This window comes from Maniola jurtina, chromosome 21, assembly GCF_905333055.1.
Source record: "Maniola jurtina chromosome 21, ilManJurt1.1, whole genome shotgun sequence".
NCBI lineage: Eukaryota > Metazoa > Arthropoda > Insecta > Lepidoptera > Nymphalidae > Maniola > Maniola jurtina.
The window spans coordinates 2,239,693-2,264,735 of record NC_060049.1 but is presented as its reverse complement, the minus strand read 5'-3'; the positions used below and the strand labels follow the sequence as shown (position 1 = coordinate 2,264,735).

Genomic DNA, 25,043 nt, shown 5'->3' with positions numbered 1-25,043 from the left:
TTCCCATACAAGAATACAGGAGATTAACTAGTAGTTAGTTAGATTGTTCGTGGGACTTTTAAGGACACTTTAAAAGTCGCCAGAAAAGTCACTAAAAGTGAAAAGAGAAGTCACTGGCATCTCCAAAATGTCGCTAGATCTAGCGACGAAGTCGTTAAATTGGCAACACTGAATTGATTTTGACTGACGATTGATTGATTTAGGATTGGATTGCGGAAAATCTGCATCAATCATTATTACAATCGCAATGGTTGTGATTGGCTAAATTTATGGTATTCCTGTTGCAACAATGCATTGTAGCCAATAGTAAGCGAGTATCAACCAATCAGAAGTGATTGCGATCATGACATTGTAGCTGTCATATACATATACTATGTGTCATCCAAGCGAAATGTGAAATGTCAAAACAACGTGGCCGTGGCCATAATTGTATTTTGTTTCTGTTTTTCTTTTTACAAATGAAGAAACTTATAATCTAGGTGATGAAATTAATACAAAAATGAATGAAATCGACGGAAAGGAATTCGCTGAACTAGGCGTTAAGCAATGGCTTGTTAAACAATTGTTTACATTGGGTAATTATGATTATTTAATGCTGATAAAATATAGGTTAACTTTAAATGTTTACTATTAATATATCTAAGATTTTAGGGATATACCTGCAATATCCCCACAATAACTGTACTGAACTCAGAAGACCCCAGTCCAGAAGTACATTAAGATGTGTTCTTTAGATTTTTAATGATTTTATTATAAATGTTCTTTCTTAACTTACTGAGTACTTATATATTTTTTTCAGGCATAAGAACACCAACACCTATCCAAAAAGGTTGCATATCACAAATACTAGGAGGGTATGATTGCATAGGAGCCGCCAAAACAGGGTCTGGGAAGACCTTTGCCTTTGCCTTGCCAATATTGCAACATTTGGCTGAAGACCCCTATGGTATATTTGCCTTGGTGCTCACACCTACACATGAGTTGGCTTATCAGGTAATTTGAAAAATGATATCTGTGAGTAGAGTAAATTTAGTCTGACAAAAAAAACTATACTAATTTCTCTCAATGGATAAAGTATAGTAAAAACTAGATGATGCCCGCAGCTTCGCCTGTGTGGATTGGTCAGATTCCCTGCAGCATCAGGATTGAGGAGTTAGAATCCAATTTATTTATGTAACAATGTCGCAAAGTTCCCTTATTGATTAAAAAACAATACGCAAATTGGTTCAGAAATATCAAAATCAGAGATATCAGTGTACATACCTACGTACACTGATATCTCTGAGATTTTTGAACCGACTTGCGTATTTTTTTTTCAATAATTAAGGGAACTTTGCAAACATAACTCCTCCATTTTTCAAAGTCGGTTAAAAAAGTAGCCTATGTTACTCCTTGGTTAATCCTCTACTTGCCTGTGAAAGTCCCGTCAAAATAGATTTAGCCATTCCGAAGATTAGCTTGTTCAAAGGCATGACACTTTTATTTACGGAAACGTTTAAGTGCTGTTTAAGTTAAGTTTAAGTTAACCAGCCCAGAGAGAAGAAAGAAAGAAAGAAAGAAGACACTTTTATTTACTCGTATAGATATATCACTCATTACTCCACACACATCCCTCAAATAGAACACCTATAAATCTACCAATTTTTTCAGATAGCTGATCAATTCCAAATACTAGGACAGCAGTTGAAACTAAGAGTATGCATAGTCACAGGTGGCACAGACCAGCTGGAAGAATCACTCAAGTTATCCAAGAGGCCTCACATAGTGGTAGCTATGCCTGGTCGATTAGCTGATCATATCACTGGATGTGATACATTTAGTTTGAAGAAAATCAAATATTTGGTCTTGGATGAAGCTGATAGGTAAGTACAATAGAGGATTGAAAGGGCTAGAATCTAGAGCTGTATGTATAATGCTTTTATCACACTTCACACTAATATTATAAAAGCGAAAGTTTGTGTGTGTGTGTGTATGTTTGTTACTTCTTCATACAAAAACTACTGGACTGATTGGGCTGAAATTTGGAATGGAGATAAATTGTACCCCGGATTAGCACATAGTCTGCTTTTTATCCCGGAAAATCAAAGAGTTTCCACAGGATTTTTAAAAAACCTTCATCCACGCGAACGAAGTCGCGGGCATCAGCTAGTAATGCATAAATTTTGAGAAAAAACTTGCCATATTTGCTCTAGTGTCAACTGTCATGTCAAAAGTACAATTTAGGGCTGATTTTTCAATCGTCAAATAACTTTTATCCCTATATGTTTTCTTGACAGACATGACAGATGGACAGACAGACATACAACAAAGTGATCCTATGAGGGTTCCGTTTTTCTTTTTGAGGTATGGAACCCTAAAACCTCTTTGTTCCTCAGATAAAAGTTATTTGATGGTTGAAAAAAGTGGGAGTCATACTCGCACACTGAGGTACACTGAGGGTTTCATACTCTGGTATTTTTCCAACATTTAGCATGATAAATCAAAAACTATTATGCATAAAAATAAATAAAAATCTGTTTTAGAATGTACAGGTAAAGCCCTTTCATATGATACCCCACTTGGTATAGTTAACTTAATTTGAAAATTGAAACACATTTTAAATGTTTTTTGCCAAATTTAAGCCATCCATTCAGTAGTTTTTTGAGATGTGTTTTGATAGATCACTCAGTCAGTCAATCAGTCAGCAGCTTTAACTTTTATTTACTTAGATTATGAATATTATAAATGTGAAAGTGTGTGTCTCTTACAATTTCATCAGCATCTGTCGATTTTACACAGATAATAATTTGCCTACTATTTATTAGATGATATCTACAACTATGTCCGGACTTCGTCTGTGATGACGTTTGCTGGCGCGCATGCTGTGCTTGTTTGGAGTGTTTTTTTTGTTAAGAGTGGCTGGTTTTTGTGTTAGTTGGTGTTTTTTGGTGGTGGAACTGACTGGGAAGCGCTCTAAAGGGGCGCCGCGCGTATGTCGGCGGGCGCCGGCGCAGACGGAGTCCATACTTGTATAAATTCAATAACTTGAAAATATCACAAACTTGACATTGGCTAATCAGAGTAAAGCCAGATTTAAAGAAAAAAAAAAAACTATGTCCACATGGATTTAGGTTTCAACAAGTGTAAATTAAAAATTTATAACACCCCGACAAGTGAAGGTTACAGCAACTAGAAAAGAGCTGATAACTTTCAACGGCTGAACCGATTTTCTTGGATTATAGCTAAGAAAACTCTCGATCAAGCCCCCTTTCAAACTAAAAAACTAAATTAAAATCGGTTCGTTAGTTTAGGAGCTACGATGCCACAGACAGATACACACGTCAAACTTATAACACCCCTCTTTTTGGGTCGGGGGTTAAAAAATCCTGTAGGAACTCTTTTGTTTCTTAGAATAAAAAGTACCAACTCAGAGTTGGAGAAGAGAGTATGGATATAGTTGGGGCTCAAGAATTAACTATATTCCTGCATTTTTTGCATGCATATACAATCGACCGACGTTCAATGACGACAATCCATTGCTCGGTTGTTTTTTTTTTTAAATTATATAGACTAGCGCTTGGCTGCAATCAGACCTGCTAGCAAGTGATGATGCAGCCTAAGATGGAGCGCGCTTGCCTAGAAGTTGCTTATTCACTCTTGACTTGAAGGTACCCATATTATAGGTGGAAGGGAAAACCGACGCCGGAAGGGCGTTCCATATCCTAGCGGTTCGAATCAGGAAAGAGGAAGCAAATCGTTTTGTGTGATTGTAGGACAAACCACCAAATACTTTTGCATGTATGTTATAGTAATGATTTAAAAAACTTGTAGGCTCTTCAGTGAATCATTTCAAGACGACCTGGAGACAATATTTGAGGCTCTGCCACAGAAAAAACAGAACCTTCTATTTTCTGCCACCATCACTGATGACGTCAGAGAATCTAAACTTCTGCAGCTGAATAAAGACGTAAGTTTCCATTCATTATTCATCATCAAGATCAACCCATCGCCGGCCCACTACTGAACTCGGCCCTTCTCTCAAAATGAGAAGGGTTTAAGCCATAGTCTGTCTGCCACGCTGACTCAGTGCAGATTGCAGACTTTACACACTTTTGAGAACAGTATGGAGAACTCTCAGGTATACAAGTTTTATCACGATATTTTCCTTCACCACTAAACAAGTGATATTAAATAATAATAACCATGAAACTTCTGTGGTTATGCATTGTGTGCTACCTGTTATTGAATTGTTTCTGTATATTAATATTAAAATTTAAAAACAACAAAAAAAAATCCTAAAGAAACGCACACAATTCCGAAATATTAGAGGTGCGTGCCCGGGACAGAACCCCCGACCTCCCAAATAGAAGGCGACGTCTTAACCACTAGGCTATCACTGCTTATAGATAAGATTATGATATGAGTATGCAAATACGCCAGTGTTATTGCTTTTTAGGGTTCCATACCTCAAAAGAAAAAACGGAATCCTTATACGATCACTTTGTTGTCTGTATGTCTGTCTGACGTGTCTGTCAAGAAAACTTATGGGGTACTTCCCGTTGACCTTGGATCATGCAAGGCAGGTAGGTAGGTCTTATAGCACAAGTAAACGGAAAAATACGAAAACCTAAACTAAAATGTGTTCACAAAAAAACTAACTTACTAAATCACATGTAGATGGCGCAGATCATCATTAACTTGCAGTGCTCTGTACATAAAACAGTTAGGTAGGTATATTTTATATGATTTTACGGAACCATTTGAGTGCGTGTGATTTTTTAAGTCAAATTCAAAGTAATTTCCCCAGCTAGAACTTCCCACTTATAATTCCCAAAGAGTGCTCACTACGGCACAGTTCACGACAGTAAACTTGCAACAAAACGTCTAGGCTTCACTTGCACTGGCAGGCGTCAAATGTTACCTACATTTGACGCTAGGTAGGCTATGGAACGACTAGGTTTCTTTGATTTCACGTCCTAGCTTAATTTTTGATAAATGTCGATTCAGAATCAAAACCGATTTCCACACAGTCAAAAACGCGCGAGCCACGGCTTTCATCAAAACATGGAGTACCAGGCGGGCATATACGCATAAGAGATATCCAATAGTGTTGGGGTGTGGGGGTGGTTACATACTCCTTCACCCTAAAATCAATAACCATTCAACCTGCCACTGTCATAGATTAGCAATTATACAGTAGGGCCAATTTATACCTATATCTATAAAAAAACCGCACTCAGGGTTCCGTACTCGGGTAATTTTTCAGACATTTTGCACGATAAATAAAAACTATTATGCATAAAAATAAATAAAAGTTTATTCCTTTACTTGTGCTATAAGACCTACCCACCTACCAAATTTCATGATTCTAGGTCAACGGGAAGTACCCTATAGGTTTTTAGGAACTATTTTAGGGATGAAATTAAAACTGCGAATCTCGCATCGTCCAAAACTTGGGATTTTCTCGACGCTATGAAAAAATATTGGACGTGATTTATATCCCAAAATGGTTCATTCAGGCAGCAATTGCTTCGCGCAAGAATTCGCCTCGCATAGAACTGCTACTAATTCGCATCGCCTCACATAGTTTTGAGTAAGATTAAAGTATTGCAAATACTCATGGGGCCGCAAACTTGTCTGAGATACATACTGAACCACAAAAAGTAGTTTTTGAATTCGTGAGTATTTTCAAATAACTCCCGCTGCGTGGGAAAATTCCCACGTTTTTGGTGATAACACAAAAACTACTGTTTTAGAAATGAAACTGCAACATATATTTTGTCATCACGTCATCCAATTCGAAGCATTAAATGAATGATTGATTGATTGATTGAAGTCCGAACACCCAGGACAGTCTATATTCCCTATTCCCTAAGCTCTCCCTAACTATCTGTTTGGTTGCTAAATTGTGTTGCTCTCGCGATACTGCGATACATATTATAATGTAAGCTACACAGTCACACCATCGAAAATATTGCCTTCAAGGTTTGATCATGCAAAGTTCATAATTCATAAAATTCATTCAAGTTCATAAATATAACTCTAAATTAATAAACCCCTGTCAAAAACCTCTATAAGAAAAGTAGAAAAGAGCTGATAACTTTCAAACGGCTGAACCGATTTCCTTCGATTATACAACTTTTTGCCACCTTTCAAACAAAAAAAACTAAATTAAAATCGGTTCATTCGTTTAGGAGCTACGATGCCACAGACATACACAGATACACACGTCTTTATAACACCCCTCTTTTGGGTCGGGGATTAATAAATATAGAACAATGTTAAAATACACCGAGCGACAGAAAATCAATTATTTTAGTTATCTTCGGCAGTTCGCGAGGGGGTTTTTTAGTGCTGTTAAAAAAATGCCGAGTCACGTTTACGTCATAACATTGGCGACTAGGCGATCATAGACACATGAGAGGTCACCAGACTGGACTGCATACATACAGTGTTCAAATAGCTCACTAGGCACTCGCACTAAATAAACTCTACCTCCAGACACACCCCTTAATCGATGCCATACGTTCGAAATCCAAAACAATTGATACCAGGGAAGAATGAATATGATGAAGTTGCTAGAGCTTTGATTGTAAGGATGCCTGTGATGATCATTTATGGCCTGGCGGGAGCACAGTGGTAGGAGGCTTCGGCCGTGGCTCGTTACCACCCTGCCGGCAAAGCTCTGCAGCCAAGCCATTTAGCATTTCGGTGCGATGCCGTGTAGAAAACGATTGTGGCTATGAAACTCTTGCAAGTTAGCCTGCTTCCATCTTAGACCGCATCATCACTTACCATCAGGTGAGATTGCAGTCAAGAGCTAATTTAAGTATCAGAATAAAAAAGATGCAAGGCCCTAAGGATATCTAGGAAGGATATGGTCTTGTCTTAATCTTACCACGCATCTGTGTAATTTGCACCTTATCAGGTTCAGCCTTTAAAGACTGGCCGATAATATGAAGTTGACTTCGTCTGTGGTGGTGTAAGCTGGCGCGCGTGCGGTGCTTTTTTGGAGTGTTTTTTTGTGAGAAGTGGCCGGTTTTTGTGTTCTGCTGGTGTTTATTGGTGGTGGAACTGACTGGGAAGCGCTCTAAAAGGGCGCTGCGTGTATGTCGGCGGGCGCCGGCACGGACGATGTCCATACTTCTACATATAGTTTCCATAACTTGTAAATAACTACAAACTTGACATTGGCTAATCAGTGTAAAGCCAGACGAGAGAGAAAAAAATAATAATATATGAAGTCGGGTAAAAAATGAAGCACCCTACGTGACCCTACATTGCGCATTTGCTCTGTGTTTCCAAATTCAAAACATCAAGCATTAGGCGATCATAAATGGCTTTTGAGTTAAAACTACGCCAACCAATCCTCCGTTGCGCTTGCTCTGCAAAACCAACTAGGTTACCCTGTTAATTCCAAATTCAAAACATGAACTACTAAGCTGTCATAAGTTGTGTGGAGTAAAAGCTACATGTACCCCAAGCAAACCCTCGCTCCACAGTCTGCGATATTGCTCTGAACAAATTAGACTACAGGCCCATGTTTAAAAATGGGTGGGTCATATGAACCACCAGGTGACGTATACAGGACGATATAAGAGCATAAAATAATAAGTTTCAGCACTATGCCGTCACTTGTAAGCTGTCCAACAGAGTGCTGGTGAGAATTGAAAAGTGTAGGTAGAGTGAGTACATTTTGGTCATATATTTTTGTACGGCATTTTTACCATCGATAGATCCATGAAAAATAATAAGAAAGCGCGCAGTGCCGTAAAAAAATGGTGCGCCACAAAGTCAGTAAATGTTTTGATTTTCTGACAATTTCCGGGGTAAATTTGGTCATTTAATTCTGTACGGCACTAGTTTCATACTGTTTCAATACAGCCTCTAATCCATTATTCCGCAACGCCGTACAAAAATCATGCGACAAGGGGAATAAATTGAGGGTAGCAACCCCCTCTCTTTCCGTGGTCCGGGGGGTGATTTGAGAAAGTACGGCTTTGGTTCCAAAACATTATCTAGCACTCAAATGTACTATTAAAAATAATGCCGTAAAAAAATTAGTGTTCATTTGAATGTGTATCAATAATTATCTTAATTTCATGGTATACTTAACTTTTAAAGCTGTAAAATCATTTGACTCTGTACGGCAACTTTTTTTTTAACATGATAGTGTAAAATACTATTGTTATATAGTATTGCCGTTCAAAAGAAACTGTTCTAAACAAATTATAGATAAATACAAAAACTGAAATTTTTCAAATTATTGCAAAAGTTTAAATATTCATAGATTAATAAAATATAGCAATTTTCTACGCTTTTCCCTTGTTTTAAATAGTATTAAGATAAATAAATTAGGAAAAAATTATGCCGTACATTTTAATGCAGACCATATCTTTTAGGCTGATGAAAATGACGCTACCATTTTAAGGGTAGTACTTTATGGCCATCTGATACTGTACGGCATTAACATATTTTTGAAGAGAACAATTGATAATATGATATAGTTCTTACAATTCACGAAGGCGAGTGAACTTTACTTGTGGTTACATCGTATACATGGGCATTGCGTAAGTGTGCGTGCATGTTGGACCAATCAGTCGCGAGCAAGCGCTCGCAAACGCACACATTTAGTGTACCTTACTTATACCGATACGACTTAAACACAAGCATAAGCCACTCGCCTTCGTGAATTGTAAGAACTGTAAAATCACTATGCCGTCTAACTGAAGTGAACGGGTGTGTATATAATATCCACATCCCCTACAAATCTTTGGACCAACGAAAATGTACGGCATGTAAAAAAATATTATCTATGCATAAAACATTTTCAAAATAAATTAATTTTATGTTGTTTCAAATCACCCCCCGGACCACGGAAAGAGAGGGGGTTGCTACCCTCAATTTTTTCCCCTTGTCGCATGATTTTTGTACGGCGTTGCGGAATAATGGATTAGAGGCTGTATTGAAACAGTATGAAACTAGTGTCGTACAGAATTAAATGACCAAATTTACCCCGGAAATTTTCAGAAAATCAAAACATTTACTGACTTTGTGGCGCACCATTTTTTTACGGCACTGCGCGCTTTCTTATTATTTTTCATGGATCTATCGATGGTAAAAATGCCGTACAAAAATATATGACCAAAATGTACTCACTCTACCTACACTTTTCAATTCTCACCAGCACTCTGTTGGACAGCTTACAAGTGACGGCATAGTGCTGAAACTTATTATTTTATGCTCTTATATCGTCCTGTATACGTCACCTGGTGGTTCATATGACCCACCCATTTTTAAACATGGGCCTGTAGTCTAAATCGCGTTGCCGTGTCATACCAAATTCAAAACATGAATTATTAGGCGATCATACATTGAAAGGAGTTAAAGCTACTGTTTATATCTACAGGGTCTAGACAGACAGACTGCAGGCTGACTGCAAAATTGCAGTTGAGATGCACTGCTCGTGGATTGCGCAGTAGGTCGGCAGTTGCAAAGCAATCAGAGTTCATGACAGTTAGGGAACTTCTTATGTTAACTCAAAACTAAAACTACGAGGGTACCAAACGCGCCCTGGTCTGAGAAGAAGCCTACAACAGACTCAGCCGGGTTATTTATCTTATTATGACTATTTCAACAATGTCACTTAAAATTATAGGAACTATCAAAGCTGTTAAGGCAGGCACACAAGGAGGCAGGATTTCCATCTCTGCCCCAAAAAGTTGTGAAATTGCTCTTTGGTCCTGTGTTCATACTGAATTCAAAACATGAAGTATCAGGCAATCATACATTACAAGGAGTGAATATGCTACGCGATACATTCCCCCTCATCCCCCATTCCAAAAGATGCGAAATTGCTCTGAACAAACCACGATACCGTGTTCATTCCAAATTCAAAACATGAAGGATCAGGCAATCATATATTACAAGGAGACAGTATACCACACCATAGCCCACCTCATCCCTCACCCCAAAGTTGCAAAATTGCTCTGACAAAACCACGATACTGTATTCATACTAAATTCAAAACACGAAGTATCAGGCAATCATACATTACAAGGAGTCAATAATACATATATCTACTACAACCATATCCATCACACTAATATTATAAAGGCGAAAGTTTGTATGTGTGTGTGTGTGTGTGTGTGTGTGTGTGTGTGTGTGTGTCGTGTGTGTGTGTGTGTGTGTATGTTTGTTACTCCTTCACGCAAAAACCACTAGACGGATTTGGCTGAAATTCAGAATGTAGATAGATAATATCCTGGATTAGCACATAGGCTACTTTTTATCCCGGAAAATCAAAGAGTTCCCACGGGATTTCGAAAAACCTAAATCCACGCGGACGAAGGACGGACGGATCCACGGACACCCCATTCCAAAGTTGCAATTGCTCGGAACAAAACCACGATACCGTGTTCATACCAAACTCAAAACACGAAGTACCAGGCGATCATACATTATAAGGAGCTTATAGATATCATCCCACACCCCAATCCAAAGGTCATCCCTCACCCCACAAAGTTGCGCAGTGATATTATGTGCGCGCACTTTCAAGTCACGCCATATTTAAAAGTTTGCTTTATATGGGTGGGTTGCGTTACAATAGGGTGCATTTTATGTTGAACTACTAAAATAGATCTTATTTATTAAGAAATAAGATGCATAATAGAGTATGATGATTTTCCATTTCGCTTCGGGCTTTCCCGGTCCCGGTTATTATTCTCCAATACGAAATTTAATTTAATTTACTCAATAACTGATGATGCACGCAGCTTCGCCCAGGTGGATTGGTCAGGTCCCATGCAGCATCAGGAATTGAGATATTCGCAAAGTTGCTCTATCGGTAAAAAAAAAAAACGCAAATCGGTTCAGAAATCTCGGAGATATCGGTGTACCTACATAAGTGAAAGGTCCCGTGCTCGATGCCCGGCAAGAGTAATTTGGGAATAAGTCGTTTCTAAACTGTCTCTTTTCAGGTCTGGTAGGAGGCTTCGGCCGTGGCTAGTTATCACCCTCCGGTCAAGGCCGTGCTGACAAGCAATTTAGCGTTCCGGTACGATGTCGCTTAGAAACCGATCAGGGATCAATGAAACTACAACAACCCTTCCAAGTTAGCCCGCTTCCATCTTAGACTGCATCACTTACCACCAGATGAAATAGCAGTCAAGGGTGGTATATCAGAATAAAAAAACCGGCCAAGTGCGAATCAGACTCGCGCACCGAGGGTTCCGTACTATTTTTTCGGCTATTTTTCCTACATTTTGCACGATAAATCAAAAACTGTTATGCATAAAAATAAATGAAAATCTATATGATATCTTACTTTGAAAACTGAAAATACTAATTATTTATTTATTCATGAACGCAGTTTAATTTTTTTTTTGTGTTTTCTTGACAGACACGATAGACGGACAAACAGACAACAAAGTGATCCTATAAGGGTTCCGTTTTCCTTTTGAGGTGCGGAACCCCACAAGAAGATTAACTTAATTTTTTTTTCAGAAGCTTATAACCTGGTCAGAAAGCGACCCGCAGTTGACAGTGACAACGCTGGACCAGCGGTATGTGGTGTGCCCCGCGTACGCAAGAGACGTATACTTAGTACAAACCCTTAGGAAGTACAGGGAAACCAAACCTAGTTCGCATGTCATCGTCTTCACTGATACTAAGAAGTGAGTATAATAATCATCATCATGATCAACCCACCGTCATCTCACTACGGAGGACAGGTTTCCTCTCAGAATGTGAAGGATTTTTGGCCATAGTTGGCCAACTGCTGATTAGCACATTTCACATGCCTTGAGAACATTGTGGAGAACTCTCAGGCATGTTGGTTTCCACGCGATGTTTTCCTTCACGGTTATGTTAGAAATCAGTATGGTATCTTTAAAATAATTTAACGGATTTTGAATTTTAAAAAACTTGGTTTTCTGAATAAATCGAAAAATAAACAAGTAGGCACTTAATAATGTGGGGAAAACTCTCCATCTGTGTCCCTATCCAAGTGCAATGGTTTGATAAAGACAAGACCAAGAAAAACCCAAGACAAGACCAAGACAGGACCAAGACACGACTAAGACAACACCAAGACACGACCACGACAAGATTAAGACAAGACCAAGACACGACTAAGACAACACCAAGACAAGACCACTACAAGATTAAGACAAGACACGACTAAGACAACGACAAGATCAAAACACGACCAAGACAACACCAAGACACGACTAAGACAACGACAAGATCAAGACACGACTAAGACAACACCAAGACACGACCACGACAAGATTAAGACAAGACCAAGACACGACTAAGACAAGACCAAGACAGGATCAAGACACGACTAAGACAATACCAAGACACGACCAAGACAAGACCAAGACAAGACTGAAACGAAAAGTGTTTTGACGTTTGATAAAAAGTCGCTAATTTGACTAGTAGTCATCATCCCCATAATGTCATTCACTGGACATAGGTCACGATCTTGCGCCGCCTGAATTTAACGGATTCCTGGGACTCGTTTGATGTTGCAAGTATTACAATAAACCAACTTTATTGTTCCAGAGAATGCCAAGTCCTCTCAATGATGCTGAACGCGATCGGCATGGACAACGTATGTCTGCACGGGTTCATGCGACAGCGCGAGCGCGTGTCTGCGCTGTCACAGTTCCGCAGCAACCTCAAGTGCACGCTCATCGCCACCAACGTCGCCGCGCGCGGGCTCGACATCCCCTCCGTGGACCTGGTGGTCAACCACAAGCTGCCTTTGGAGCCGAGGGAATACATACACAGGTATGTTCTCCTGGTACTATTTCCGACACCGCAGCCATTCTCAATGGCTCCCCGCGCCATTTTGCGCGCCCACGGATTGACGCTTTTTTTTTGCAAAGACATAGTTGAAAACCTAATAAGTAATAAATGCAACTTTTTCACCCGAAAAAAATATATTAAAGCATACTATTTTTCAGGCATTTGTCATTCAATAACGCCACAACAGAGCTATGAATTGACGTCATTTTTTGCATAGACATAGTCGAGGAAAAAAGTAATATAGACTACTTTTCCTTTAAAAAAAATAACAAATACTTAGTTCCCGCAGGATAGCATGCTATAACACAAGATAAAATAACTTAGGCATTGCACCAAAAAATATTGTAACAAACCTCAATTGTTATTAAAACCTTGAGTCACGCGGGCGAAGCCGCGGGTAATAGCTAGTATAATATAAAAGGACGGATACAATTTTGACTCTTACGTTGCTTAACGTATTCGCCGAAGCACGGAGGAGACGGAAAGGTCAAAGTGGGTCACCCATCAAAATATATTTTTTTTGAAATTATATTTTTGTTTTGTTCCCAGGGTAGGACGCACAGCGCGAGCGGGCAGAAGTGGTATGGCAGTATCTCTGATAACTCCGTTCGATATATTACGGCTCGGCGAAATCGAGGAACAGATCAAAACTAAACTCAGCGAGTACAAAATCGATGGTTAGTCCATTTCACACTTATAGTAGGTATAGTATGGCACCCCGGATATTCCACACTTAGTGAACTGATTTTATTACCTATTACTACTAGCGGAATACCGATCTGTCCATACACATTTGTGTTCTAAAGACAAGACAAGACAAGATCAAGATAAGACCGTGGTAAGACTCGACTTGACTAGGCATAGACATGACCAAGACAAGACAAAGAAACGAACAAGACAACACTAAGACATGACCAAGACAAGACTAAGACATGACCCAGACAAAATTAAGATAATACCACTTTAGTCGTGTAGGCTACTTTTTGTCGCGAAAAATTAAAGATTTCCCAATCTAATCTAAGTCCACGCGGATGAGGTCGCGGGCATCAGCTAGTAGACTATATCTAAAGAACAAAGTTTCCAGATGATGAGGCAGTGAAAGTGTTCACGACGGTGAGCGTGACGCGCCGCGAGCAGGAGGCGCAGCTGGACAACGAGGAGTTCGAGCAGAGGAAGAGGAACTACAAGATCAAGCGGTGGATCATGGCGGGCGTCGACCCGGACGCTATGGAGGCTGGGTAAGATGAGGCAGTGAAAGTGTTCACGACGGTGAGCGTGACGCGCCGCGAGCAGGAGGCGCAGCTGGACAACGAGGAGTTCGAGCAGAGGAAGAGGAACTACAAGATCAAGCGGTGGATCATGGCGGGCGTCGACCCGGACGCTATGGAGGCTGGGTAAGATGAGGCAGTGAAAGTGTTCACGACGGTGAGCGTGACGCGCCGCGAGCAGGAGGCGCAGCTGGACAACGAGGAGTTCGAGCAGAGGAAGAGGAACTACAAGATCAAGCGGTGGATCATGGCGGGCGTCGACCCGGACGCTATGGAGGCTGGGTAAGATGAGGCAGTGAAAGTGTTCACGACGGTGAGCGTGACGCGCCGCGAGCAGGAGGCGCAGCTGGACAACGAGGAGTTCGAGCAGAGGAAGAGGAACTACAAGATCAAGCGGTGGATCATGGCGGGCGTCGACCCGGACGCTATGGAGGCTGGGTAAGATGAGGCAGTGAAAGTGTTCACGACGGTGAGCGTGACGCGCCGCGAGCAGGAGGCGCAGCTGGACAACGAGGAGTTCGAGCAGAGGAAGAGGAACTACAAGATCAAGCGGTGGATCATGGCGGGCGTCGACCCGGACGCTATGGAGGCTGGGTAAGATGAGGCAGTGAAAGTGTTCACGACGGTGAGCGTGACGCGCCGCGAGCAGGAGGCGCAGCTGGACAACGAGGAGTTCGAGCAGAGGAAGAGGAACTACAAGATCAAGCGGTGGATCATGGCGGGCGTCGACCCGGACGCTATGGAGGCTGGGTAAGATGAGGCAGTGAAAGTGTTCACGACGGTGAGCGTGACGCGCCGCGAGCAGGAGGCGCAGCTGGACAACGAGGAGTTCGAGCAGAGGAAGAGGAACTACAAGATCAAGCGGTGGATCATGGCGGGCGTCGACCCGGACGCTATGGAGGCTGGGTAAGATGAGGCAGTGAAAGTGTTCACGACGGTGAGCGTGACGCGCCGCGAGCAGGAGGCGCAGCTGGACAACGAGGAGTTCGAGCAGAGGAAGAGGAACTACAAGATCAAGCGGTGGATCATGGCGGGCGTCGACCCGGACGCTATGGAGGCTGGGTAAGATGAGGCAGTGAAAGTGTTCACGACGGTGAGCGTGACGCGCCGCGAGCAGGAGGCGCAGCTGGACAACGAGGAGTTCGAGCAGAGGAAGAGGAACTACAAGCTCAAGCGGTGGATCATGGCGGGCGTCGACCCGGACGCTATGGAGGCTGGGTAAGATGAGGCAGTGAAAGTGTTCACGACGGTGAGCGTGACGCGCCGCGAGCAGGAGGCGCAGCTGGACAACGAGGAGTTCGAGCAGAGGAAGAGGAACTACAAGATCAAGCGGTGGATCATGGCGGGCGTCGACCCGGACGCTATGGAGGCTGGGTAAGATGAGGCAGTGAAAGTGTTCACGACGGTGAGCGTGACGCGCCGCGAGCAGGAGGCGCAGCTGGACAACGAGGAGTTCGAGCAGAGGAAGAGGAACTACAAGATCAAGCGGTGGATCATGGCGGGCGTCGACCCGGACGCTATGGAGGCTGGGTAAGATGAGGCAGTGAAAGTGTTCACGACGGTGAGCGTGACGCGCCGCGAGCAGGAGGCGCAGCTGGACAACGAGGAGTTCGAGCAGAGGAAGAGGAACTACAAGATCAAGCGGTGGATCATGGCGGGCGTCGACCCGGACGCTATGGAGGCTGGGTAAGATGAGGCAGTGAAAGTGTTCACGACGGTGAGCGTGACGCGCCGCGAGCAGGAGGCGCAGCTGGACAACGAGGAGTTCGAGCAGAGGAAGAGGAACTACAAGATCAAGCGGTGGATCATGGCGGGCGTCGACCCGGACGCTATGGAGGCTGGGTAAGATGAGGCAGTGAAAGTGTTCACGACGGTGAGCGTGACGCGCCGCGAGCAGGAGGCGCAGCTGGACAACGAGGAGTTCGAGCAGAGGAAGAGGAACTACAAGATCAAGCGGTGGATCATGGCGGGCGTCGACCCGGACGCTATGGAGGCTGGGTAAGATGAGGCAGTGAAAGTGTTCACGACGGTGAGCGTGACGCGCCGCGAGCAGGAGGCGCAGCTGGACAACGAGGAGTTCGAGCAGAGGAAGAGGAACTACAAGATCAAGCGGTGGATCATGGCGGGCGTCGACCCGGACGCTATGGAGGCTGGGTAAGATGAGGCAGTGAAAGTGTTCACGACGGTGAGCGTGACGCGCCGCGAGCAGGAGGCGCAGCTGGACAACGAGGAGTTCGAGCAGAGGAAGAGGAACTACAAGATCAAGCGGTGGATCATGGCGGGCGTCGACCCGGACGCTATGGAGGCTGGGTAAGATGAGGCAGTGAAAGTGTTCACGACGGTGAGCGTGACGCGCCGCGAGCAGGAGGCGCAGCTGGACAACGAGGAGTTCGAGCAGAGGAAGAGGAACTACAAGATCAAGCGGTGGATCATGGCGGGCGTCGACCCGGACGCTATGGAGGCTGGGTAAGATGAGGCAGTGAAAGTGTTCACGACGGTGAGCGTGACGCGCCGCGAGCAGGAGGCGCAGCTGGACAACGAGGAGTTCGAGCAGAGGAAGAGGAACTACAAGATCAAGCGGTGGATCATGGCGGGCGTCGACCCGGACGCTATGGAGGCTGGGTAAGATGAGGCAGTGAAAGTGTTCACGACGGTGAGCGTGACGCGCCGCGAGCAGGAGGCGCAGCTGGACAACGAGGAGTTCGAGCAGAGGAAGAGGAACTACAAGATCAAGCGGTGGATCATGGCGGGCGTCGACCCGGACGCTATGGAGGCTGGGTAAGATGAGGCAGTGAAAGTGTTCACGACGGTGAGCGTGACGCGCCGCGAGCAGGAGGCGCAGCTGGACAACGAGGAGTTCGAGCAGAGGAAGAGGAACTACAAGATCAAGCGGTGGATCATGGCGGGCGTCGACCCGGACGCTATGGAGGCTGGGTAAGATGAGGCAGTGAAAGTGTTCACGACGGTGAGCGTGACGCGCCGCGAGCAGGAGGCGCAGCTGGACAACGAGGAGTTCGAGCAGAGGAAGAGGAACTACAAGATCAAGCGGTGGATCATGGCGGGCGTCGACCCGGACGCTATGGAGGCTGGGTAAGATGAGGCAGTGAAAGTGTTCACGACGGTGAGCGTGACGCGCCGCGAGCAGGAGGCGCAGCTGGACAACGAGGAGTTCGAGCAGAGGAAGAGGAACTATAAGATATATTTATGTATATTAAAAGTGGAGGGGAAAACTGAGTATCGGGGAAACCCCTTTTCGGCCACCCAAGACATTTGAAAGATTAATACCCATATTCACAATCTTTACTATGAGGTCTCTAGTGCGCTCGAACGCACATTGTCGGTTCCACCAATCAGATTACTGTGTTACGTCAATTTACAATGATCTTATTGGTAGAACCTACACTATGCGTTCGAGCGCCGACCGAGCAAGACCTCATAGTAATGATTGTGAATACGGCTATAAGGCTGTCTGCCAGGGATTGCCACGATATCAAGTGACTGACAGTGCATTCTATTCCGAAGAAAATATATAAAAAATACACTTTATACCTGCCTTTGCTACCTGTAATCTGCAAAGCCACAATCCAAACTTCAGAACGGCTGATCGTTCCTCAATGTTGTTGATGAACAATACGCAGAGAAACTTTCAGCTTTTATAAAATAACAAAGATCTGGCGCTCACGGGCTTTTAGCCCATAATGCCTTATTTTGTGGTTTAACGACGTTGAGACATCAAAATCGTCATATTATTAACGTATGAATTGTGGTACCTACCCATTACTTACATCACAATATTACTTTGTTACAGTTTGGAAGAAATGCGTCGAAAACGCATCAAAGCGGCTAAAAAGGCTAAATTAGCGAAAATAAAACAAATCCAAGCACAAATAAAAAAAGACGAAGCGGGACAGGATGACCCAAATCACACACAACAGACAGAGATAGAAGATATCGATGCCACGATAAAGAAAAGCATGAAAAAAGTTAATAAAACCCTTATGAAAAAGGATGATAGATTCAAGAATGTTATTGGGAAGATAAGCAAGATTAAGAGGAAAGCGGAGAATGTGAAACAGAAGAGCGTAGAAGATAGAGGAATTAAAAAGAAAAAGAAACCTGTTGTTGATTAATAAATTATGTTAAATTATTCCATTTTGTTTTTCTTTTTGACGATAAAACACTAACCCCTACTGTACGTTTACCAGCTACAGCTAAGCCTCCCACTAGATTGTACCAGATCAAAAAAAAACCGGCCAAGTGCGAGTCAGACTCGCGCACTGAGGGTTCCGTACTCCGGTATTTTTCCAACATTTTGCACGATAAATCAAAAACTATTATATTTATTCCTTTACTTGTGCTATAAGACGTACCTACCTGCCTTTTATGATTCAAGGTCAACGGGAAGTACCCTATAGGTTTTCTTGACAGACACCACGGACGGAAGGACGGACAGACAGACAGACAGACAAACAACAAAGTGATCCTATAAGGGTTCCATTTTTCCTTTTGAGGTACCGAACCCTAAAAACGATTTAAAGGGCACAGACAGTATTTTTCTGCCTTTCGCGGCGAGCTATGTATTCAGAGACATCGATGATAATTTTATGGAACGTTCGCTGGAAAGATCTGCATTGGCCGACACTCGCTCACAATTGGCTACAAATTACAATGCATTGTCGCAACAAGAACACTATTAACTCAGCCAATCACAACGATTGCGATTGGTGCAGGTTTTCCAGAATCGAGCTAGTTCTGTTGACAGATTTATAATGCGTACAAAATGAGAACTCACTCGTCACTTAGGCCTCATTCGCACGAGAGCTTTTTTAACGTCCGTTAAAAAAGCGTTCAAATAGAACAAATGCATTTCCAAGTATCTGTTCACACGTCAACGTTTTTTTAACGCGCACTTTGTATTTTCAGCGCAACGCCGGGTTAAACGCAACACTTTTAAGGGTTCCGTACCTCAAGAGGAAAAACGGAACCCTTATAGGATCACTTCGTTGTCTGTCTGTCCGTCTGTCAAGAAACCTATAGGGTACTTCCCGTTGACCTAGAATCATGTTTGGCAGGTAGGTAGGTCTTATAGCACAAATACAGGAGTAAATCTGAAAAGCGCGAATTTGTGGTTACATCATTTTAAAAAAATAAAAACGTGTTTCAATTTTCAATACGTAAGATAACTATAGCAAGTGGGGTATCATATGAAAGGGCTTTACCTGTACATTCTAAAACAGATTTTTATTTACAATAGTTTTTGATTTATCGTGCTGGAAATATACCCGAGTACGGAACCCTCAGTGCGCGAGTCTCACTCGCACTTGGCCGGTTTTTTAACGCTCGTGCGAATTAGGGCTTAAACTTTGTGTCAACTGTCATGCCAAAAGGACGATTTTAGTCCTTATTTTAAAGGTGAACCCATTGATTTTAGAAGCGCCGAGGGTGAATCGTACTTTTGACATGACAGTTGACACAGAGTTAAAATGGCGTGTGAGTTCTCATTTTGTACGGACTATACTGGGAATTGTATTTTTCTGGTAGTAATATGGATGACGGTACATTCAAAATGAAACCACATTCGTACGATAAACAATAATTTATTTTTACATTGTATAATAATAATTACAAATAAATACAACAATTATAATAATTACAATTAATTGATATTAAAAATAAGCAAACCGTTGATGGCAAATGATTTGGCACAAATTAGCCGCGAAGCTTTTACAACATTTAGGTTTACATGATTTTTTTTATAAATAATTTCTGATCTTATCTCTTAATAAGTTAAAGGAGATCATTCTAGCTCCATACATTTTTGGGCCTTTTCTGAAAGTGCCGGCCAACGAAAAAAAATGGCACGGATCGTTAGAACTAGCCATTTGGAGTAATAGTTAATATGGCAGAAAAGTTGTAGGATTGTTCTGAACCAAGTTATACAAGGTCGAAGGTTCGTCATTTTCATACATTTTATGGATTTCTAAAAGTGCTGGGAAACATAAAATAATGTTAGATATTGCCAGAACTAATGATTTGAAGCAATTATCATTATGACCCAAAGGCTGTGGGGCCATTATATGTCGTGTTATACAGGTTATACAAAAAATTAATATACTTTGTATAATTAATTGCAACCGATTTTATGATTGTGTTACTGTTCTGATTGTTTTATACGAATTTGAATACACGTATAATTATTTTGACTCCCACGAAGTGCTGGATCAGCTGCAATGTGGACAAAATTCGTTTATACATACCTGGATTGTATGCGGCCTTGTAATACTAGGTGATCTCATCCAGCCATCTGCCAAACTTCTGCCACTGGGAATTGAAGTATCTCCGGCGAGCTCTGTGATGAATGCACCATTTGGTTATAAGTACTGTTCACCATAGTAACTACGGGTTTGCTTCAGTCGATAGCTGCCCAAAGCAACCTGCGTCAATTCTTCTGTGAATCTAGGAAAGGCATTGAACGGAGGATGTCGGCTTCCATAGCCTGGAAATGAGCTCTTCTTTTATTATAATTACATATTGTTTGTGATAACAAGTTCTGCTGAACTGTTTTGCTCATTGACCGTTCATGGATTACGTCAAGAAAATCACGTGCATGCACGTTGTTGTCTATCAGAACATGATAACCTTTCAGCAATGCTGACAAAATCCTGAAATAATCGATGATGTTACTTAATGTCCGGTTACAAATCCTGAATAACCCTGAGTAAACAAAAATATCTTCCAAAGCGGTCGTTAATCATTTACATTATCCAGCAGTAAATGGTAAAAAGTCTAGATTAATTGGCTTGGTCAGTAGTTAGCTGGGTTTTATACTGATGTTTTATTACTGGCATTTGTGCCACATAACCGCACACCTCAAGAAAGAAAGATTACCTCAAGATTGTTTATGGTATCTCTAAAACCATGAACTAAGATAAAAATCCAGTAAAAATCTTCTATAATATCATTTAAGGTATCATTTAAAATCTGGGCATTGGAAGTTGCTGCAGCGTGTAGATTATTGTTCCATCGCAACAAATAAAAAGGCTTTTAGTGGTTTCGGTACTTGTGGTTAGGGTATGATTTTCACTGAAAAAAGTAAATAGTGCTTTTCTGAAGATATATGTACATGCCTGTATCTGTCTTTACATGCCCTTTATAGATAGCCTTTCTTTCTTGAGGCATGCGGTTATGTGACACAAATGCTAGAAACAAAACATTTAAATGAAACCCAGCTAATTACTGACCAAACCAATAAATCTAAGCTTGTTACCATTTGCCGCTGGATGGTGGAAGTGATGAACAATTGCTTTAAAAGAGATTTTCGTTGCTCAGGATTGATCAGAGTGACCGGGCATTAAGTAACGTGATCGATTATATCAGGATCGCGGTAACATCGCTAAACAGCTATCATGTTCTGATAGACAATAACGTGTACTACAGACGTGATTTCCTTGACAAAATCCATGAACTGGTCAATGCGCAAAACAGTTAAGCAGAACTTGTTATCACAAACAATATGTAATTATAATAGAAGAAGAGCTCATTTCCAGGCTATGGAAGCCGACATCCTCCGTTCAATGCCTTTCCTAGATTCACAGAAGAATTGACGCAGGTTGCTTTGGGCAGCTATCGACTGAAGCAAACCCGTAGTTACTATGGTGAACAGTACTTATAACCAAATGGTGCATTCATCACAGAGCTCGCCGGAGATACTTCAATTCCCAGTGGCAGAAGTTTGGCAGATGGCTGGATGAGATCACCTAGTATTACAAGGCCGCATACAATCCAGGTATGTATAAACGAATTTTATCCACATTGCAGCTGATCCAGCACTTCGTGGGAGTCAAAATAATTGTACGTGTGTTCAAATTCGTATAAAACAATCAGAACAGTAACAAAATCATAAAATCGGTTGCAATTAATTATACAAAGTATATTAATTTTTGTATAACTTGTATAACACGACATATAATGGCTCCACAGCCTTCGGGTCATAATGATAATTGCTTCAAATCATTAGTTCTAGCAATATCTAACATTATTTTATGTTTCCCAGCACTTTTAGAAATCAATAAAATGTATGAAAATGACGAATCTTCGACCTTGTATAACTTGGTTCAGAACAATCCTACAACTTTTCTGCCATATTAACTATTACTCCAAATGGCTAGTTCTAACGATCCGTACCATTTTTTTTCGTTGGCCGGCACTTTCAGAAAAGGCCCAAAAATAATGATCTCCTTTTGTAATGCTGTCACTTTATACCCGACTGCGGCAAAGCCAAAAGGAAGGGTTATGATTTTAGCAGTCTATGTATCATGTATGTATGTATGTGTGTATGTTTGTATCCAGATTCTGGTGTTTCACCGTAGCGCCTAAACTACTGGGCCGATTTTGATAAATGAGGTGTCAATCGATTCGTCGTAAAGGTCCGGGTGACATAGGCTACATTTAATACGAAAAAATTGACCAAACGGATATTACATGAAAAAAGTGGGGGAGACCAAAATATTTTTTTTTGCTATTGTATCGTGGGGTGTCAAATGAAAGAGGAGAAAATTCTGAGTTCATAAATATAAACGTACTACAACATTAAAATATACCAAGAGACAGAAAAACAATTTTACTATAATATTTCAGCGTTTATTAAGACGATCGCAGTCGGGTTTTAGTTTTCAACTTTTTAGCATCAGATTTTTGTATAAAGAAAAAATTAATTATGTCGATTATTTGAAAAAGTCAAATAAATTATCCTATACAAATGCGTACAGTTGCGTACATCTTAATAGATTAAAATATTTTAATACACAAATGCAATAAAAAATACATTAAAATTAAAAACAATTATATACTATATTTCATATAAAATATACAAAAATGTCTAATTTGTATAAGTCTGAATACAACTGAATATACATATTTTAATTTATAATATGAATACTTTTTTTTTTTAATTTTCTGAAATCGTTTTAGAGAAAATATTTTTTGAACCAATGTTTTTTGAGTTTTGTAAAATTTTGGGGCGAATTTGAGAATTAGAAGATATGTAATACTATAATTTTTTTTCAGTTTGTCAGCTACAGTGCAACTTAGATATTTTAATTATGCTAATAGATTTATTTTTATTGAAGCCGATTTTTTAATCGCGAAATAATTTTTAAGTAGAGAAGGAATTGATGTTTTGACAGTTTTTGTAATCTGCAGTTTTATATATGGAAAGTGATTAACTCAAAAAAAAGTTTAGGAGTTATCGCTAAAAAATATGGAAATTAATAAACTGATTTTTCTAAAAGCTTGCCATGGTGCAAACCAAAAACGTTTATCCTACGTACTTTTTAACAAACATTAGTTTTTGAAAACACTGATTTTTCTAAAAGTTTGCTACATAGCAAACAAAAAACCATTGTCCTACGTAGTATTCTTATTAGAAACATTAGTTTTTGAAAATTCCTTCGTTTTTCGCGACAACTTATAAACAATTTTTTGCTGTCAACGGATTTCTAGATGAGTCGACAATATTGGAAATCTGTCAAAATGTTCATTGGTTAATTTTTATTTGGCGATTAAAAACTAAACCATAAGACCCTCATTATCAGACCATTACACTCTTAATTATATACGGTTGATACACGAAAGTCTATACTAATAATCATTGTATAGCAAGTGAATAGTTATACACCGATCTATCCTGACCGACCGACCGACCTATCTGTCATCATTAATTTATTATTCGAAAGAAAAAGACAAAGCATTGTTTGCTAAACAACCGCTAACCAACTTTATTAGTAAGGCCAGTGAAATGATGACTTTAGTGTATAATAATCCAGGTGTAACTAATTTGTAATTCTTTATTAAATACGGAACCCTAAAAAGGGCCATAATTTTATATGTATTAAAGTGCTTGAATAAATTAAAATATTGATTTAAATATACTAAATAGTACCTTTTCTTATACAATAATTATATTATTTATAGTTTTTTTACATAATTTAATTTGAAGTAAGTAGATGGTAGAATGCGCAATTATACACCTCGTGTTCAGATTGGTGACAGATAAAAAATATATGGTGTAAACAGAACGCTAGCAAAAAAGAAAACGGGTATGTTATTGAAAAGTTATTGATGATTACTGATAAGGTACCAGGACTTCGTCTGTGTTGGTGTTAGCTGGCGGGCGTGCTCTGCCTTTTTTGGAATGTTTTTTTTTTGTTAAAACTGACTGGCAGACGCTCTAAGGGGGTGCCGTGCGTGTGTCGGCAGACGCCGGCACAGACGGGGTCCATACTTGTCTAGTTTCCCTAACTAGTTACAAATAACTACAAACTTGACATTGGCTAATCTTTGTAAAGCCAGCCGAGAGAGCAAAAAAAAGCTACCACAAAAAAAAAACCTGTTTTTTTAAATTCCGTATTTTTTAAAGTTCACAATAATATAATGCAACTAAAACATCTGACTGACGCTAAAGGTCAACGAACGTTACTTTAATAGGCCAATCAGGGTCAATGTAGCGTCGTAGGTTGGGCATTGACCCAAGTTTTCCACGCTATACATTGCGGGTTTATAAAATACTATATAACTAAAAATAAAAAACAAGGCAAATGGTTAGTGGCATTGGATTGTGCTCAGGTAGTATAATAACTCTTTTTTGCTAGTGTTCTGGTTACACCTAATATTTAGTTTACTTAGTTGAAATAGTAAAACAAAAAAAAAAAAACTTGGGATCCAATGGCACTCAAATCGCGCGAAAATACTAGTTTTTATTTCATTTTCGTGTAATTTAATTAGTCCCAATTATGTTTTAAGTAGATAATAAGGCATAATAAGTTTAATATTTACTAACCTACAATGCAAGTAGCATTATGTCTCTCAAATAATAAAAAAATCACAGCTCCATACATAAAATCAGAACAGCCACAGCATTATAAAAATAGTAGGCGCCCTTAATTTTTTTTAGTCTTTACTTAAATAAAATCCAAAAAGTGATTG

At 40.7% G+C, this 25,043-nt stretch overlaps 1 protein-coding gene and 1 long non-coding RNA gene across 2 annotated transcripts; one reads left to right on the top strand and one right to left on the bottom strand.

Annotated features, from left to right (window-relative positions):
* Window positions 1-398: 398 nt before the first annotated feature.
* LOC123876339 (probable ATP-dependent RNA helicase Dbp45A) lies at window positions 399-18,208 on the top strand. Its single transcript, XM_045922567.1, has 9 exons — window positions 399-575; window positions 800-993; window positions 1,651-1,862; window positions 3,811-3,946; window positions 11,485-11,654; window positions 12,547-12,774; window positions 13,342-13,469; window positions 13,877-14,030; window positions 17,869-18,208. The coding sequence occupies exons 1-9, from the start codon at window positions 500-502 to the stop codon at window positions 18,188-18,190; spliced, it is 1,620 nt and encodes a 539-aa protein (XP_045778523.1). The 5' UTR covers window positions 399-499; the 3' UTR covers window positions 18,191-18,208.
* LOC123876368 lies at window positions 8,484-24,735 on the bottom strand. The gene is made up of 3 exons (XR_006798329.1): window positions 24,722-24,735; window positions 23,763-23,766; window positions 8,484-8,681 (listed from the first exon to the last, which is right to left on the bottom strand). It is a non-coding gene; the product is annotated as an uncharacterized LOC123876368 (long non-coding RNA).
* Between the last annotated feature and the right edge of the window lie 308 nt (window positions 24,736-25,043).